Source organism: Procambarus clarkii, chromosome 10 (genome assembly GCF_040958095.1).
Source record: "Procambarus clarkii isolate CNS0578487 chromosome 10, FALCON_Pclarkii_2.0, whole genome shotgun sequence".
NCBI lineage: Eukaryota > Metazoa > Arthropoda > Malacostraca > Decapoda > Cambaridae > Procambarus > Procambarus clarkii.
The window spans coordinates 29421781-29443488 of record NC_091159.1 but is presented as its reverse complement, the minus strand read 5'-3'; the positions used below and the strand labels follow the sequence as shown (position 1 = coordinate 29443488).

The 21708-nt window shown below is 38.8% G+C and overlaps 1 protein-coding gene across 4 annotated transcripts in view; it reads right to left on the bottom strand.

The window, feature by feature from the left end:
* LOC123745832 (Actin binding protein 1) overlaps positions 1-15011 on the bottom strand; it is a 62490-nt gene extending 47479 nt beyond the window's left edge. For 2 of the 4 annotated variants that reach the window (XM_069321810.1, XM_069321808.1), the window contains exons 1-2: positions 14843-15010; positions 7003-7058 (exon numbers count right to left, since the gene is read on the bottom strand). In XM_069321810.1, coding sequence (XP_069177911.1) covers positions 7003-7058; positions 14843-14925 — 139 coding nt within the window. In that variant the 5' untranslated portion in view covers positions 14926-15010. Of the gene's footprint in view, positions 1-7002; positions 7059-14842 lie in introns of all 4 variants that reach the window. The other 2 variants (XM_069321809.1, XM_069321811.1) reach the window with 2 other exon arrangements.
* Positions 15012-21708: the final 6697 nt, after the last annotated feature.

The window sequence follows — 21708 nt, the reverse complement described above, 5'->3', positions numbered from 1 at the left end:
GGAAATATTTGTATGTGTTATGTATATGTCTGTGTAGGGAATTTTACTGCGATCACTGTCATACAAATTATAAAATGTTTCAACAAGTACAAACATGACAAACATCAAACGAACGAAAACAATGCGTTCGTTTCTGCCGCAAACGCATACTGAGCGACGTGGTTCTATATTTGGCGCTTCTCTTACACATGCTTTGTACAAATGTTATACATTTCATCTTATAGAAAATTTTATTGCGAACACAATGGTATAAAAAAGAAATACGTACATAGAAAAGTAGGGTCAGGAAACGTATAAATGTATAAACTTTCCAAGCATGATTTCCCCCCCTGTGTTTTTGCCAGTGCGCTCGCGGCTAACTACTCTCCACTTCACACACTCTTGCGGGTGGGCAATTACCTATATTAAACATTCATATGCATATGTCCGTGTAGAGAATTTTATTGTGATTCCAATGATACCAAAATTAGCGATGTAGGACAACTGTAGGCTTCGCAACCATTAAGAGAGTGGAAACATTTTGTTGCTGTTTGGCGCTCTCGGCGAGTGATCTGCATAGTTTTTTATTTGGTGTTGATACTCCTTATGCTTGGGCGGCATTTTATAGGTATGCTCTTATAGACAATTTCATTGCGAACACAGCGATACCAAATTTAAATACGTGCGCCTTCAATTATTGTCAGGACAGTCAAAAGAGTGTACACTTTTTCGGTCTTACCGCGTAGGCGCGCGAAGTGCCGAAAGCATCTGGGGTATTGATTTTTTTTGAGCGCCGAGAGCGCGAAAGTGTTAACAAGTTCAGCAATGACCTCTGAAATTTTTCCATGATGCTTGAATCACTTTAACCTCATAGGCATTCATTCATTTAAAACCCCAATGTACTGGAGTACAGAGTCAAAACACCATTGTGTCACTGTTCAAATACTTACGAAGTGCATTTACTGGGTTTGAGCACCAGTTTTGAAGGTCAGAAAACCTAAGCAAACAAAGAAGCTTTCTTTAGGCACCTGAATGAAATCCCACACAGAACCACTGGGTCAATTTCCTTCTGTACAACCATGATTGCTTCTAGCAGCAAAAGGGTTAAGATTCTTCCTGCATGGTGTAAAATTAGACTTAGCAACTTGCAACTCTGGCACTTGAAAAGAAGCTTGAATAGATATATAGTTCAACAAGGTTATCAAACTCATGAGTTTTGTATTCACTGTTTGTATTCTAACAAAAATTCTTCCAAAAATAACAGACTTTGTATACAGTATTGGTATATACATTTTGGTTTGAAAAGTCTGTTCAAGTCACCTATTATAAATGTAGTATTTTCCTGTACACTACAAAGTGTTATCACTTCAGCATAATTATAACAAGGAACAAAACATGAAAAACTGTTAGCATACTATGGTATCGGAACAAAACATGGAAAACTGTTAGCATAATATGGTATCACCACAGGAGATTATGCACTGTATGTTATTAATAGTGTCAACTTTGTGTTGTAAATTCTTATGCTACAGAACAGACATGCCACTATAAAGTCTGCTGGTTCATACCCAGTCATCAAAATATGTTTATGTTGGCAACATAGGAAGAGTTGTCAATGACTGCAAAAATTACAACATTGTTTTGAAAACAGGCAATGTTCCTACAATATAAGAATATCACAATCAGCAGGAAAGCTCTTAACACTTACTTGGTTGCAGACTGAAAGCTTTATAAAATTGTACAAACAAGTTTAACTGACTACAGTATGTGCTTGTTGAGATAAGTATCCTCAAGTATGTAATTACTTAAGTAGTTACACGATAAGAGCTACGCTTGTGGTGTCCCCATCTTTTCAATACTCTGTTTTTATTTTGTATTTATTTATATATACAAGTGTTCTTACATTCCTATACAGCCACTAGTACGCGTAGCTTACTAGTGGCAGGTCCTTAATCCTATGTTTCCTGGAATACGACCCCGCGAAAAATCGTTTAACAACCAAGTACAGTACTCATTTTGCAGTCGAGTTAAACAGAGGCTACAGTTAAGGATTTGCGCCCAGTAAATCCTCCCCGACCAGGATATAAACCCAGGACAAAGTACTCGCGAAACGCCAGGCGAGCGTCTTAACCACTACACCACGGGGGCTGTTAAATGAGTATACGTTAATGTGACTGAAGTGCTTGAAGTGGTGGACCAGTTTAAATACTATACCTGGTGAGAAATATCTGAGAGGAATTAATGCAATGAAAGTTTGAGAGTATGATCAGTCATGTTAAGAAAGTGGCTGCATGAAGGGGAAGTATGACTGTGATAAATCAAGCATTAGAGCAGTAAAAGTGGATAATATGAGATATATGATGACATTTGGAGAGAAGACTGAGAAAGTAATGAGTGTCATGGACGTATATGAAATCGAAAGTCAACAAACTACAAGATAAAAAAAATATGTATCACGGTGGTTTGGGCATGTTGAGGGGATGCATGATAGTAGACTGGTGAAAGTCCCAGATTCGAGAAATTGGAGGCTAGCGCACTGGAGAAAAGTGTGTGGACATGGTGAGGGAGAGAGGAACCAGGAAGTAAATATGAATAACTCATGTAATATGGTATGGGACAAGGCTTGGTGGAAGCAATTTGTAGGGAAGGATTTAATGTACAGTATTTGAATATGTAGTATTAAGACATTTCATTAGGGGCACTGTACACCATATTCTATATAGCAATGAGGTGCTGCTGTGGAGGATTGCTACAGTGTGGCAGTTGAGATGCTATATAATATATTCAGGTATTATCAATGTGCAAAGAATATTTTATTATTTCATTATTTTTTAATACCTATAATTTTTCAATTTTTTTGTAAATTCCTGTACTTCAAAAGACCAGCATTATCTTTCACTATGTAACTCACCTATTTTCTCTAGACTAATGTCTCTCCACCACATGAAATTGCAAAATGGGATAATGATAATGAATGGATAGGATCCTAAGAATTCTATACTGTATATCAAATGTGAAGAAATTTAGTTAAGCATGTAGTTAGCTATATGCTGTAAACACTTCATCCTGATGTGGCTATCCCATTATGAACTGAATATACAGGGTGTGCCATCCTTGATGCCAATTACACCCATTATGATGGTAAAATCTAGAACAAACCTTTTAGAAAATTACCATTCAAAATAACTATTAGTACAGTATTTGATAGATACTAACCCCATGGCCCAACCCTAAAAACATTGGTTATGTCACTTTTGCAGAATGGTACACGGAACAAGTTAGCAGGTGACATGAGAGTCAGTATTCGAACCTGCGTCCGAGAGCATCCCAGATGCTGCCTTAATCGACCTGAGGCCGAATCCTCGTCACAGGCCCTTGTGGATTTGTTCAAGAGAGTCAGTAGTTTCCAACTGCCTTATGATAGAGTACAGTGGTATCTTCATTTTCTAATTTAATTCGTTCCCAGAGACTGTTCGAAAAACGAAATTAATTTTCCCATAAGAAATACTGTACCTATAATGTAAATTGAATTAAATCCATTCTACCCCCTAAAAAAATATTAACTTAAAAAGGACCTGGTTGTGTCTGCTTGCTTGTCTTACTAAGACTCTGTCTATACACACTTTCCCTATGTTTAAACACTTGTCTGTAGTGAGACATCACATTGTCTCACCATGAATGATCTCATGTTTTTCCTCTTCATCCTCATAACTATTTTCTTACGTTGAACTTTACCACTGACATTCTTGAAACTCATGATGTGATATATAATATGAACATTTATGTTCAGAAACCAAAAAAGCACAAAAACAATGAAGTTCTTCACAAAGAATTCAAGCGAAGTTGTCACTAGACATGAGACACTTGTAAACTGAAGCGCACCAAGTGCTTAATCGACCCATACGTGTATCAACAAACTTGAGCACCGAGGCAAACCTCAAATAGCGAGTTAAATGTTTAAAAGAAACTCGACTTGAGAACACACACACACACAACTATAACTGAACAGAGCTTAAACATCTTCGATTTTTATATACCTGCATTTTGGTGAAGTGATATGTTACAACAGATCACTTCACCCAAATGCAGGTATAGAAAAATGTAAGGAACATTGAGAAAATTCGTGTTAGAATTATTAATCTTACTTTTTCGGTCATATTTAATAATAAATAATATATAATATACATATATATATATATATATATATATATATATATTATATATATATATATATATATATATATATATATATATATATATATATATATATATATATATATATATATATATGTCGTACCTAGTAGCCAGAACGCACTTCTCGGCCTACTATGCAAGGCCCGATTTGCCTAATAAGCCAAGTTTTCATGAATTAATGTTTTTTAGACTACCTAACCTACCTAACCTAACCTACCTTTTTCGGCAACCTAACCCAACCTAACCTATGAAGATAGGTTAGGTTAGGTTAGGTAGGGTTGGTTAGGTTCGGTCATATATCTACGTTAATTTTAACTACAATAAAAAAAAATTGACCTCATACATAATGAAATGGGTAGCTTTATCATTTCATAAGAAAAAAATTATAGAAAAATATATTAATTCAGGAAAACTTGGCTTATTAGGCAAATCGGGCCTTGAATAGTAGGCCAAAAGTGAGTTCTGGCTACTAGGTACGACATTATATATATATATATATATATATATATATATATATATATATATGTCGTACCTAGTAGCCAGAACTCACTTTTGGCCTACTATTCAAGGCCCGATTTGCCTAATAAGCCAAGTTTTCATGAATTAATTGTTTTTTCGACTACCTAACCTACCTAACCTAACCTAACCTAACTTTTTTCGGCTACCTAACCAAACCTAACCTATAAAGATAGGTTAGGTTAGGTTAGGTAGGGTTGGTTAGGTTCGGTCATATATCTACGTTAATTTTAACTCCAATAAAAAAAAATTGACCTCATACATAATGAAATGGGTAGCTTTATCATTTCATAAGAAAAAAATTATAGTAAAAATGTATTAATTCAGGAAAACTTGGCTTATTAGGCAAATCGGGCCTTGAATAGTAGGCCAAAAAGTGAGTTCTGGCTACTAGGTACGACATATATATATATATATATATATATATATATATATATATATATATATATATATATATATATATATATATATATATATATATATATATATATATATATATATATATATATATATATATATATATATATATATATATATATATATATATATATATATATATATATATATATATATATATATATATATATATATATATATATATATATATATATATATATATATATATATATATATATATATATATATATATATATATATATATATATATATATATATATATATATATATATATATATATATATATATATATATATATATATATATATATATATATATATATATATATGTCGTACCTAGTAGCCAGAACGCACTTCTCAGCCTACTATGCAAGGCCCAATTTGCCTAATAAGCCAAGTTTTCATGAATTAATGTTTTTTCGACTACCTAACCTACCTAACCTAACCTAACCTAACGTTTTTCGGCTACCTAACCTATAAAGATAGGTTAGGTTAGGTTAGGTGGGGTTGGTTAGGTTCGGTTATATATCTACGTTAATTTTAATTCCAATAAAAAAAAATTGACCTCATACGTAATGAAATGGGTAGCTTTATCATTTCATAAGAAAAAAATTAGAGAAAATATATTAATTCAGTAAAACTTGGCTTATTAGGCAAATCGGGCCTTGCATAGTAGACTGAGAAGTGAGTTCTGGCTATTAGGTACGACATATATATATATATATATATATATATATATATATATATATATATATATATATATATATATATATATATATATATATATATGTCGTACCTAGTAGCCAGAACGCAGTTCTCAGCCTACTATGCAAGGCCCGATTTGCCTAATAAGCCAAGTTTTCCTGAATTAATATATTTTCTTTATTTTTTTTCTTATGAAATGATAAAACTAACCTATTTCATTATGTATGAGGTCAATATTTTTTTATTGAAGTTAAAATTAATGTGGATATATGACCGAACCTAACCAACCCTACCTAACCTAACCTAACCTATCTTTATAGGTTAGGTTAGGTTAGGTAGCCGAAAAAGTTAGGTTAGGTTAGGTTAGGTAGGTTAGGTTCTCGAAAAACAATTAATTCATGAAAACTTGGCTTATTAGGCAAATCGGGCCTTGCATAGTAGGCCGAGAAGTGAGTTCTGGCTACTAGGTACGACATATATATATATATATATATATATATATATATATATATATATATATATATATATATATATATATATATATATATATATATTTATATATATATATATATATATATATATATATATATATATATATATATATATATATTTATATATATATTTATATATATATATATGTCGTACCTAATAGCCAGAACGCACTTCTCAGCCTACTATTCAAGGCCCGATTTGCCTAATAAGCCAAGTTTTCATGAATTAATGTTTTTTCGTCTACCTAACCTACCTAACCTAACCTAACCTAGCTTTTTTTGGCTACCTAACCTAACCTTACCTATAAATATAGGTTAGGTTAGGTTAGGTAGGGTTGGTTAGGTTCGGTCATATATCTACGTTAATTTTAACTCCAATAAAAAAAATTGACCTCATACATAGAGAAAAGGGTTGCTTTATCATTTCATAAGAAAAAAATTATAGTAACTATATTAATTCAGGAAAACTTGGCTTATTAGGCAAATCGGGCCTTGAATAGTAGGCTGAGAAGTGAGTTCTGGCTACTAGGTACGACATATATATATATAAATATATATATATATATATATATATATATATATATATATATATATATATATATATATATATATATATATATATATATATATATATATATATATATATATGCGGTATATGATGCATATATCCTGAAAAATGGTGATTTAGAACAAATTCTTACCTCCAGTTCCAACCACCTTCAAAACATTTGTTTGTCCTTCATAACCGAAAAGAGCCCTGAAATAAGAGATGAAGGAGATTATTAGTAACGAAGAAAAATTTAAAATGCATGTCCCATAATAATTCAATACTAAAATGCCATCTTTTTTTCAAAACCTACATTATCAATCATTATTATTATAACAACTACTACTATTATTATTACTATATTATTAGTACAGTAATTACCGAGACTCGAGCTCTGAACCTGTGGTTTGTGGCCATTAAGCACAAACTTGTACATACAAAATAATTCTACAGCCAAGGCAGCACTGGACAGATTCAACTCCACTTTAGAATAAAAAACCACTTGTATCACAAATTTAGAAATAAAATACTATACATGTAAAATCAATAACCTTTTGTTACATTGTATTTACATTTTAATATATTCCAACAGCTTCAATATTAAAAAATAATTCGACATATCAAGCTTGATGAATTGTAATAACTACTGTAATGAAGCATGCTCATCATTGTCCAACTATCATATTAAATTATACAAAATAAATGGACAAATTATGATTCAATTGTATTAGGGCTAATGAGGAATGTATCCCCTGCCTCCTATCTTGACCTTCAAAAATTTTTTTTTTTAATAAATACAGTTGACATTTTAATTTCCATCAGCTTAGAATGGAAAGCTGCCATAAATTTGACTATGTATGATATTGTATTATCAAATTACCCTGTGCATGGCTAGATGAGCACATTGCTTGAGAGAAGAGTATACACTAGAGAGCGTATACACTATATGCTTATTAGATGAAATAGCATCATTGTAAAATAAGTGTAAACAATATTTTGCTATTTATGTCACATTAACCCTGCTTTATTTGTCAAATACAGAACTATATTTTACAGTTTTGGTTATTCATCCTGCACATTATCTGTACCTCTTCTGTAATAGAAAATATACTTCTAAGAAAAAATAGTTTATTGATGGATACTGCAATCGATTGGTGACTGATACACTAATTAACCAATTAACCAGCTTATGATTATTTCTGCTTGCAGTATGCTGACACCAATCTGCTATAAAAACCTAGTTGACAACACCAGCAAGCAGGAGGCCTGGTCAGAGGACCGGGCCATAGAGACATTGATCCAAGAACAAGGCATACCCTCAGTATTCCTCCACCGCCGCCCCTCGACCCCAAAAACCCCGCCGCCGCCCCTCGACCCCAAAAACCCCGCCGCCGCCCCTCGACCCCAAAAACCCCGCCGCCGCCCCTCGACCCCAAAAACCCCGCCGCCGCCCCTCGACCCCAAAAACCCCGCCGCCGCCCCTCGACCCCAAAAACCCCGCCGCCGCCCCTCGACCCCAAAAACCCCGCCGCCGCCCCTCGACCCCAAAAACCCCGCCGCCGCCCCTCGACCCCAAAAACCCCGCCGCCGCCCCTCGACCCCAAAAACCCCGCCGCCGCCCCTCGACCCCAAAAACCCCACCGCCGCCCCTCGACCCCAAAAACCCCACCGCCGCCCCTCGACCCCAAAAACCCCACCGCCGCCCCTCGACCCCAAAAACCCCACCGCCGCCCCTCGACCCCAAAAACCCCACCGCCGCCCCTCGACCCCAAAAACCCCACCGTCGCCCCTCGACCCCAAAAACCCCACCGTCGCCCCTCGACCCCAAAAACCCCACCGTCGCCCCTCGACCCCAAAAACCCCACCGTCGCCCCTCGACCCCAAAAACCCCACCGTCGCCCCTCGACCCCAAAAACCCCACCGTCGCCCCTCGACCCCAAAAACCCCACCGTCGCCCCTCGACCCCAAAAACCCCACCGTCGCCCCTCGACCCCAAAAACCCCACCGTCGCCCCTCGACCCCAAAAACCCCACCGTCGCCCCTCGACCCCAAAAACCCCACCGTCGCCCCTCGACCCCAAAAACCCCACCGTCGCCCCTCGACCCCAAAAACCCCACCGTCGCCCCTCGACCCCAAAAACCCCACCGTCGCCCCTCGACCCCAAAAACCCCACCGTCGCCCCTCGACCCCAAAAACCCCACCGTCGCCCCTCGACCCCAAAAACCCCACCGTCGCCCCTCGACCCCAAAAACCCCACCGTCGCCCCTCGACTCCAAAAACCCCACCGTCGCCCCTCGACTCCAAAAACCCCACCGTCGCCCCTCGACTCCAAAAACCCCACCGTCACCCCTCGACTCCAAAAACCCCACCGTCTCCCCTCGACTCCAAAAACCCCACCGTCTCCCCTCGACTTCAAAAACCCCACCGTCTCCCCTCGACTCCAAAAACCCCACCGTCACCCCTCGACTCCAAAAACCCCACCATTAAATTCAAAATCCTTAGCAGCTGCATTAAATTCAAAATCCTTAGCAGCTGCATTAAATTCAAAATCCACAGTGACTACAATGGTTTAAAAAGCAGTTGAAAAATGGGACACACTAGTGAACATTTTGCATCTATATCTGGCTCCAAGATAATGTTAATCAAAATAAGACTAAAAACCAGTGTGAAAAGAAGGAAACTACCTTCCTTTAAAACTTTGACCCAAATATCAGAGTAATTGTGAATAAACAAACTCAATTACAGGTATGGGCTCACCATAGCCCGTGCTACATAGAAATTTTTAACACATCGTCACACACCTCTTAAAAAAAAAAAAAAACACCGTCACACCTCAAAACTGCCTATTAAATCTGATTCACCCCCAGTCAAATGCAGCCCCACTACCAAATGCCCAATTCTTAAACTTCCTTATGTATGCCTGCTGATATAAAATACAGTATATAAGTAATGCACAGAATGTTGTGTGACTGTAGAGAAGAGACATTTCAGCCTGTGTGACTGTAGTGAAGAGACATTTCAGCCATCTGTTGAGAAACTGCCACTGGCAATGACTTTCTTGTAGTTTCTCCTATACAGTCTTACACTTTCTCTCAAATGCAATGTCATGAACAAATTTTCTCTCTGTGTACTGATGCTACCACCACCATAATGATTCAATAAGTAACTGATACAATGAATCAACTGTTTACACACATCAGTGACCTCGACACGGACAGGAAGCTGGTAGCTTGGCAAAGGGAACCATCAGGAGAAAGTACCAAGCCATTATGATTATAGAATTTGGAGGGGACCAGGATAAAGATTTGGGATGGTACAGGGGGAAGGAACAGAGCCCAACCACTTGGATGGTCGGGGATTGAACTCTGACCTAAATGAAGCAAGATCATTGCTCTATTGTCCAGTCCAAGTACTGTAAAGAAACACCAAGATAAGAGTACATTATTTTTAGAAAATGTTGTGCCTATATGGGCATTATAAAATCAGGGGCTTTCTATGATCTACCCGTACTCTCATATTGGCGTTTCTCTGCAGTATATGCATGTCAGCATTTCAGTCTGCATATCAAACAATATCTTCATCTCTAAGATCACTTCTGAAATATGGGATGTGGGGGGATGATGTAGAGTACATGAGATTACTTGGGACTACAGTATTTGTTATTAAAACAAAAGAATTATGCTCATGAGATCCTGTCTGCCTAATATATACTGTAGTGGACTTAAAAGTGTTCACAATATAACTGAATCTTTGAGATGGGGGAACGTATTTGCTACCAGACAAACCTTTATTTTACTGGAAAGTCTTTGTATAACCAGAGCCATTTCAATTGACCAGCCTGTCTCAACAAAGGCATGCTATACCCACATTTCATATTTAGTCAAATTGGCCTCTAATGGACTGATATCTTCAAAATCTTGGACATTGCAAACATTGATGTTATTTTTAGTAGTACTGTAATTAAAAATGTTACTTCTTAATGCACATTATCTTTTTATTAGTACAAATTGTAAATATTTTTATTCAGTAGTTAATACAGTTTACCTGCAATCAACTGGACCAGTTTGATTAATTGGCAGGTGCACTTTTCCTTACACATGATGCCTCTATTCACCAAGCAGTAAACAAGTTCCCTGGGAATTAGGCAACTATTGTATTATGTGTTGCATCCTGGCTAGGGGTACCTCAACAAGTCTAACAAGCTTTCTGTCCCTGACTGACCATATTTACATACAAAAATTACATTCAAAATTATAATTTTGAACTATTTTATCTTTTTTGTTTTCATTAATGACTTTCTGACAATACCACTAAACTTGATGCACCACCACTTGGCAAAAATAAATCCTCTCGATAAAAGCCTAATGTGTATGAATACACATTGGCTTCCTGTCCCTCAACACAATGAATTATTATTACAGTATTTTTAAGTCACGATCTTCTTTGAGATTCCGTGACAAGCTGGAAAAACCCAGATTAACACAAATTCGGTGGGAAAAGTAAAGAGAAAACAGCTTCATTTCCAACATGTTTCCCTATTAAATTTGTCCCCTGTATTTGTGCCTACAGAATCAACCTATTAGCTCTTGAAACCCGCCTTGCTAACTGGGCGGGACCTGTTTCACACTGCAAGTGCCCAGGATGTCAGCAAGTGACGAACATTTTTAAATATTCTTTCTTTACTTTTGTCTGTCCCACTAGAAATCTCTTCAGTTCATCAATAAAATGACAAAAATAACAGTGGGTAAAGTACATTCTTAGCCAAACAAATATTTAATAAATTCAAAACCTGAGCCCTGTTATATGTACTGTAACATTTCCATCACTGCTCAAAAGGATTGTAGGCCTAACCTATAGGAAGCATAATAAATGAACTAGACCTTTTTAGGCTAGTGCCTATTTGAAGTATTTAGTAAATTTATAACATCGTTATATTTTCACAATGATACCAAAAAAAAAAAAAATTTGTTAATACTGTACATCATTAATTGGGTGTTACTAAATTGTCATACTGCTTACAACCAATTCCAAGCAATCACTTGATGCTGAACACTAACATTATTTATAATTAATTTGATCTTTTTATTATTAGATGGGCTAATCCCATTTCTCGACTTTCTTTGTGGGATTATCTTATATATATATATATATATTAGATATATATAACTAAGAAAGTCTCTAAAACAGTCTGTATACTCTCCAAAATCAGATATTATGTACCTAGCTCTGCTCTCATCTCTCTATATTATGAACTAATCTATCCCTATCTTAATTATGGTATCTGTGCATGGGGTTTAACCACTGCAAACCACCTCAAGTCCATCATCACTCAGCAAAAATCTGCTATCAGAATTATAACAAATTCTGTTTTCAGACAACACTCAGGCCCCTTGTTTAACTCCATAAACATACTAAACATAATCTCACTCCACAAATTCTCTTGTGTCAACTACATTTACAAAATCCTGTTCCTAAATGCAAATCCTGCTCTGAAACTCTCCCTGGACAGATGTAATAGGACCCATTATTACCACACCAGAAATAAATCTCTCTTTGATATCCCCAGAGTCAAACTTAATCTGTGTAAAAACTCTATGCAAATAAAGGGACCCAGTCTATGGAACTCACTCCCTAATGAATTGAAAAGCTGTCCAACTTTTGAGTCATTCAAAAACAAAACTAAAAAGTACCTATTTTCATCTTCATACGTTTTTTTACCTTGTTGCTTTAAAATTGCACTGTATCTATTGCTACTCAATCTGCCAATCTTTACAGAATGTACCCAATCCGAACATCTTTACCATTGTGATCATTGCTGTCTTCTTATATGTGCTTTCAATCTGCTGTATGATGCCTATTAATCTTGTTTAAATTACCAATCAAGCTGTCAATGTAATCAATCAGAGCTTTAATATACTTACTAATCTCTCTCATCTCATTTTTTCTTGCAATGTGTCTTATTTTATTAATTCTGCTAGAATTTACCTACTTAAAATTATCTGTTAGATTAAGGACCTGCCCAAAACGCTGCACGTACTAGTGGCTTTACAAGATTGTAAATACTATGCTATGTATTCTCACAAACCCAATGTACCTTCTTGTATATAAATAAATAAATAAATATGGTGTGCTCATAGTATTTGGAACACACAAAACTACTCTTGTCTCCCAGCCAAAATTTACAGTATGGTATTAAGTGTCTGTTAGCTTTGTACACTAAATAATATAGCCTACTGTTACTCTATAGATATCAACTCAATTATTTTTTAACATCCCAACAAACTATGGTCTAAATTTCAATACAATACATTTTTGCTATTTTGCCTAAAAAAAGCATTGTGCAATTGGTTGACAATACAAGTTTTGTGGCAAAACCACTAACATAGTGTTCCCATCACGTTCATTACAACTCATTTGGAGCAGTGGTAAAACACTCGCCCAGTGCTTCGCAAATGATTTAGCCCGGGTTCGTTTCCTGGCCAGGAAGGATTGATTAGGTGCCAATCCTTAGCTGTACGCCTGTATTCACCCAGCAGTGAATGGGTACCTGGTTGTTAAACGATTTGATGGGTCGTATTCCAGGAAAAATTAGGATTAAGGACCTGCCCAAAATGCTATGCGTGCTAGTGAGAACTCTTGTATATATACAGCACATATATACATGTTTATATGTGTGTGTAGGTGTATATTTATATATGTATGTGTATATGTATCCTAAAACAATGAGAATAATAGGAATTTGGCAAATATTAACATATAAAGGCATTTAATTATGTCAAACATGAATATTATCTTTTTTAATAAATATTGGATTGGTCTTACGTTACATAGAACGGGTGCATCTCTAATGCCACTTGCATACATCGGCCAATGTGGCAGCTAGAGAATCACAGTTTGTAGGCCTACAGTATTATGTATTCCATTTAATTTTTAACTTGTATTTCATAATCATATTTAATGGTTATCCATCAATTAGTTAGCTAGCCCACCATGTTTAGTTAATCTGAAACAAAACCATGTAAAGTCATAGTGTGTAGACTCCAGTATTTGTGGCATCCACTATGAATGCAGTGTAACTTTAGAAACTAGACCATATCTTGTTGTAATTATTAATTCAAATGCAAGAACACACACTGAACCTAAGTATATCACATGTTGACCCTATTACAGATCATATTCCTCTAATACAAGCTTAAAAAAAAAAATAAAAAAATGAAAATTTTACTAACACAAATTTTCCTTAACATAAATAAATAAACAGTAATGCATTATTTTCAAGAATTGTGTCAACATTTCATAATGTGAGGTGTTGTGGTGGTGAAGTATTAACAGCTGACATGGCCAAGTAGGGACATATATGAACAAAAAAAAAAAATGGTTACTAGTTTGTCTTAACAACATCCAGTGACGAATACTAGTAGTAATCACACCACAAGCACTATCACAATTAACAAAGTTCTTCGAGTGAACTTTTATTTAAAGAACTCCTCTTGTTATTATCTTAATTCATTATAAATGATCAGTCACTTATTTTAAAGAGCAACACTTAACAAAGCCGTGGAGCACCTCCCTCGTGACACCCTCCCCCCGTCACTCATCAAGTCACCACCACTTGACACTGTCCTGTCATGCCTTCCACCGCCACTTGTCGCTCCCTACCATGCAAAATGACAAGCTAACAATATCTCCAGACATAAGTCACATTCTTCTGGAGAGGACACAGCTTCCGACTTTCTCTCGGCCGAGCCCAAAAGTTCACGACCATCTACCACCACCGGCCTAGATAAGCCTCCGCCGGGAGTGGTGACAGCGGGGGCATGGTGGGGCAGGCTTTACCATGCCCTGGCTTGTTCACACCCACCATTCAAATGCTCTGCCACACATGTTATAACAATAACACTTTCCACAGACACGCCAGGCCTGCCTCTTTCTCTCTGTGTACCATTGAACCCCCAGCCATGTTACGGTACTGTGCTGCCCGCCGGGCTACTCACCAGTCTGTGGCCTTCTTGTCACTCACTACATCGTTAAAGGCCTGTAAGACTGAGTTTCGGTTTTTCTCGAGATCTATGCTCATGGTGGCGGGTGTATCGAGGAGGGCGAGGGGGACGTGCACCTCCGCCCGTCACGCACCGACAACTGAGGCAGCAGGGGCGTACACCCACCTCATATGATGTAAACATTGGCCGGATGCCGCGAATTCCAGAGATTTCATTCCATTTCGATTTAATGTAAAATAAAGATGTCGCTATAATGATCAAAACGCGTATGGGTTTCCACCAGGGCGCAAAACGGCTCAATATGGGAAGGGTGTTTTCTAGAACGGGTGTGTGTGTGTGTGGAAGTTGGGCGAGGATAACGCGTGTGGGAAGCGGGACCCGCTGACCATGGCCTTCTAAGGGCCACATGTATAATAATAATATATATATATGGTCAACTGCGGGACCGAGGGCACTCGCAACAGGGATATATACACGCCGAGATATGTACCCTATTTTTCGGTATATATATATACATTGATTATACACTATGTTACAGGATAAAGTATATATATATACTGTATATATATATATATATATATATATATATATATATATATGTATATATATATATATATATATATATATATATATATATATATATATATATATATATACATATATATATGTCGTACCTAGTAGCCAACGCACTTCTCAGCCTACTATGCAAGGCCCGATTTGCCTAACAAGCCAAGTTTTCCTGAATTAATATATTTTCTCTATTTTTTTTCTTATGAAATGATAAAGCTACCCATTTCATTATGTATGAGGTCAATTTTTTTTTATTGGAGTTAAAATTAACGTAGATATATGACCGAACCTAACCAACCCTACCTAACCTAACCTATCTTTATAGGTTAGGTTAGGTTAGGTAGCCGAAAAAGTTAGGTTAGTTAGGTTAGGTAGTCGAAAAAACATTAATTCATGAAAACTTCACTTATTAGGCAAATCGGGCCTTGCATAGTAGGCTGAGAAGTGTGTTCTGGCTACTAGGTACGACATATATATATATATATATATATATATATATATATATATATATATATATATATATATATATATATATATATATATATATATATATATATATATATATATAGTTCCTATGTATATATATATATAGGAAGTTGTTTCTGCAGAAGGTGTCCAGCAGGGAGACCCACTTGCCCCTTTTCTTTTTTGCATGGCTGTTAAAGAGGTCACAAGCAGGTTGACCAGTGAACTCAACATCTGGTTCCTGGACGATGGCACCCTGGCAGGGACACAGGAGTCCCTGCTAGAAGATCTACAGCTGGTGAAATCTAAGGGAGAGGAGTTAGGACTCACCCTAAACCCATTAAAGTGTGAAATCATCTCATCTAGCCAACCAACCATAGATGCAGTGCGAACCATATTGCCAGGAGCCCAAGTGATCGCTCCCACCGACAGTGTGCTGCTAGGGGCACCTCGGGGCTCGAGCGCCATTGAGGTAGTCCTCGAAGAAAAGCTGAACGACCTGAGGAGGATGGAGGGAAGAATAGGGGCTTTGGACGCCCACGATGCTCTGTACCTTCTCACAAGGTGCCTGGCTTTGCCCAGACTGACCTATTTCCTAAGGTGTGCTCCCTCCTTCGACAGCCCAAAATTAACAGAATATGACACACTCCTAAGGTCAATAACCGTGAAAGTGTTAAACCTCTCCCTGCAAGATGACCAATGGGACCAAGCAACGCTCCCAGTTAGACTCGGGGGGATAGGTATTCGCAAGGCGACACAGTTATCATTGCCGGCATTCTTATCCTCGACCAGTGCAACAGGTGAATTAGTTAAGGAAATACTACCGGAACACCTAAGAGACTTCATTGGGATTCATGATCCCAAATTCGCGGAAGGAGCCGGTCAGTGGGACACTCTTGTCAACTCTCATCCTCGACCGACTTTTCCAAATGACTGCAAACAGTCCAAATGGGATAGCCCCATAGTGGAGAACATCGCCACATCATTGCTGGAGGCAGCTTCCAGGAAGGACAAAGCGCGTCTTCTAGCTGTGCAAGCTCCCCATGCCGGGGACTTCCTGTTGGCAGTCCCTAATTCCGCCTTGGGCACCCGCCTGGACCATCGGACCCTAATTATTGGTGTTGCTCTGCGCCTTGCCGCCCCTATCTCCACCGAGCACCGGTGTATTTGCGGCCATGCACGGGCAGACCAATACGGCAGCCATGGTCTCATCTGTCGTAAGACACAGGGAAAGATTGCCAGACATGAAGCAGTCAATGACATCATCAAGAGAAGTTTGGCTTCAGCTGGGTGCCCAGCACAACGGGAACCTCAGTTGTGCAGGCCTGACAACAGCCAAAAACGCCCAGATGGAGTCACCCTGCAGCCGTGGAGGGAAGGTAAACAGGTCGTGTGGGACTACACGTGTGCATCCACATTGGCTGATACCTATCTACCTTACAGCGCAGCTGAGGGAGGCGGGGCGGCCACCTTCAGGGAGACCCAGAAAACTAACAAGTACAGGGACCTAGAACGTTGTTACAGGTTCGTGCCAATAGGCTCTGAGACTCTGGGCGCCTGGGGTAAATGTGCACTTAAGTTCCTGAAGGAGCTGGGCGAGGAACTCATTGGGAAGACTAGAGACCCAAGAGCGGCCAGTTTTATGTTCCAGCGCCTCAGTGTCGCTGTCCAGAGGGGAAATGCGTGCTGTATCTTGGGTACGCACCCGACCCCCGAGGAACTGGATGAGGTCTTCGAACACTGATTGGTATATTGTTATATTGTTATATAAGTGTGTGTTTTCTGTAAACTGTAACATTGCAATAAAATCAAATAAAAAAAAAAATAATAGGGGTGGTAGGAGAGAAAAAGATTAAAGTATTCAGTGAGAATCCACAAGGTCTTCTCTGAACACTATTTATTTTCTTCTTCGAGGATGTGGGTCCCTTTAATTAAACCAGTGGTGGTACCCATATATATATATATATATATATATATATATATATATATATATATATATATATATATATATATATATAAATAATATATATATGTCGTACCTAGTAGCCAGAACTCACTTCTCAGCCCACTATGCAAGGCCCGATTTGCCTGATAAGCCAAGTTTCCCTGAATTAATATATTTTCTCTAATTTTTTTCTTATGAAATGATAAAGCTACCCATTTCATTATGTATGAGGTCAATTTTTTTTTATTGGAGTTAAAATTAACGTAGATATATGACCGAACCTAACCAACCCTACCTAACCTAATCTAACCTATCTTTATAGGTTAGGTTAGGTAGCCGAAAAAGTTAGGTTAGGTTAGGTTAGGTAGGTTAGGTAGACGAAAAACAATTAATTCATGAAAACTTGGCTTATTAGGCAAATCGGGCCTTGCATAGTAGGCTGAGAAGTGCGTTCTGGCTATTAGGTATGACATATATATATATATATATATATATATATATATATATATATATATATATATATATATATATATATATATATATATTTGTGACGGTAACGCATTGGTGTTCGGCTGTTCAAAGCTAGGGGTATGGCCTCGTCACATAGAATAAAAAAAAAATAGAAAATCTGGAACTTCGTCTGTGGTAAGGTAAGGAGAAGACACACAAAACACAAGTAAATTTTAACAATGCAATTTTAATTACGTTAGAAAAACAAAACATGAATAAAATGGACATACAAATTCGTATAATAAAATCAATCAATCAAAATAATAAGAATAATTAAATGACAAAATGAAAAGTTACGTTAAGACAAGTGAGCAATAACAAGCTGTGCAATATACAATAAAATGAGAGGTGCAGGAATATTGGCTTTAGCTATCACCTCTCTTAGTACACGTAAGCCACAGCTCAGTCTACCAAGAAGACGTGTTAACCGTTTGAAAGCACTGAATATTCTGAAGACTGAGGTCGTGGCGGCCCCAGACATCAAGTAGTATGGGGGGTGGAGTGCAGTTGCAGCTAGACCCGCGGCCAATCAGCGAGGAGCCGGCGACAAGACAGGTAGTTTGGCGGTTTGAGGTGGAGCAGGTGTTCCTGGCTGCATACGTTTTGCGCTCTGGCAAACCTTGCTGGTGTTGTCGTTGTTGGATTTTTCTTCCATACTTGTTCTATATAGATGTTTATGTCGACGTCTTTTGGAGGGAAGAGCAGGCTCAATCTCTTGAAGGAGATTATCGTCACAATATATATATATATATATATATATATATATATATATATATATATATATATATATATATATATATATATATATATATATATATATATATGTATATATATATATATATATACATATATATGTATATATATATACATATATATCCCTTATACCCTTATATCCCTATACCCTTCCTTCCCTACCTTCCCCTTCACCACCTTCCCTACCCTTCACCACCTTCCCTACCCTTCACCACCTTCCCTACCCTTCACCACATTCCTTACCCTACACTCCACCTTCCATATCCTACACCACCTTCACTATCAATCTCCACCTACACTACCCAATCCTTTAACACCTTCCCTACCATACCCTTTACCACCTTCCCTACCATTTACCGCCTTCCCTACCGTACCATTAACCACCTTCCCTACCATCCTTACCCTACCATTTACCACCTGCCCTGCCTTTCACCACTTTCCCTACCATTCACCTTCTTCCTTACCCTACAATTCATAACCTTCTCTATTCTTCACCACATTTGCTACCCTTCACTACCTTCCCTACCTTTCACCACCATCCCTACTCTTCACTACCTTCCCTACCTTTCAACACATTCCCCAATCTACCTTTCACCACCTTCCCTACCCTACCATTCACCACCTTCCCAACCTTCACCCTCCTTCCCTACCTTTCACCACCTTCCTTAACCTACCATTCACCACCTTCTCTACGCTACCATTCACAATCATCCCTACCCTTCACCACCTCCCCTACCTCTAACCACCTTCTTTGCCCTACCATTAACGACCTTCTCATCCTTCCATTCACCACCTTCCCTACATTTCACAATCTGCCCTACCCTATAATTTACCACTAACCGTACCCTCCACCACCTTCCTCAACCTACCATTCACCACCTTCCCTACCCTACCTATCACCACCATTCCTACCCTTCATCACCTCCCTTCCTTTCAACACCTTCTTTACCCTACCCTTCACTACCTTCCCTACCCTACCCTTCTCCCATCTAGGGAGCCGGCGGCTGAGTGGACAGAACACTGGACGCGTGATCCTGTGGCCCCGGGTTCGATCCTGGGCGCCGGCGAGAAACAATGGGCAGAGTTTCTTTCACCCTGATGCACCTGTTACCTAGCAGTAAATAAGTACCTGGGAGTTAGTCAGCTGTCACGGGCTGATTCCTGGGGGTGGAGGCCTGGTCGAGGACCGGGCCGCGGGGACACTGAAGTCCCGAAATCATCTCAAGATAACCTCTCAAGATAACTTCTCTACCTATCACCACCTTCCCTACCCTACCCTTCACTACCCTTCACCACCTTCTCTACGCTGTTTTTCATCACCTTCCCTACCCTTCACCTCCTTCCCTATCCTACCATTCACCACCTTCCCTACCATACCCTTCACCACTGTCTCTACGCTACCCTTCACCAACTTTCCACCCTTCACCACTGTCTCTACGCTACCCTTCACCAACTTTCCACCCTTCACCACTTTCTCTACGCTACCCTTCACCACCTTCCCTACTCTTCACCACCTTCCCTACCACTACCATTCACCACCTTCCCTATCTTTCACCACCTTCATTAACTTTCACCACCTTCTCTATGCTACCTTTTATCACCTTCCCTACCCTACCTTTCACCACCTTCCCTACTCTTCAGCAACTTTCCTACCCTTCACCCCTTCCTTACCCTGCTAGTGCCAGGCCCTCCACTGCCAGTCTAAGACAGTCACCTCCACTGCCAGTCTAAGACAGTCACTTCCACTGCCAGTCTAAGACAGTCACTTCCACTGCCAGTCTAAGACAGTCACCTCCACTGCCAGTCTAAGACAGTCTCCTCCACTGCCAGTCTAAGACAGTCTCCTCCACTGCCAGTCTAAGACAGTCTCCTCCACTGCCAGTCTAAGACAGTCACCTCCACTGCCAGTCTAAGACAGTCACCTCCACTGCCAGTCTAAGACAGTCACCTCCACTGCCAGTCTAAAACAGTCACCTCCACTGTCAGTCACCAAGACATTAATCACCATTGTTACCGCCAGTCAACATCTTCACTTAGTTGAAAATTCAAACAAAAATTCCATCCTCCCTATAAATAAACATCGCTGATATATGACACTTACGACATGTGCCTAACAACTGATAATATTAAAACTTTTCCTACTATCACGGTATTAAAGAACATAATACTTTGAATAGTTTTTTTATAGTTTTTTCAAAGTTTTAAAGATGGAATCTTTCAGGTACGTATTTCTTGTGTGCTTGGTGTGGTGGGGAATAATCTGCGTTGTCCCCAGCGAGGGGAAGATGTAGGACGCAACTGATACTTACGGAGATAGTAACAAAGCAGACCAGAAAAGTCACGGCCTAAAGGAGAAGATAAAATCCATCCCCATAGTGGGGAGTACCTTCGTTAATATCTTTGGATTAGACACCCAGACACCTGACAGGAAGTCTCTGCCCTTGCCGCCCACTTCCCTGATGGCTATGGTCAGGGGATGCCTGAGCACCTTGCCCCTTGTGGGTAGATACTATGACAAAGCCCCTGTCGAGAAGGCCCTCCCAGTGGAACCTCCCTCTATACTGAGTAAGGTCAAGGGGTGGCTGAGTACTCTGCCCCTGTTAGGTAGGTACTTTTC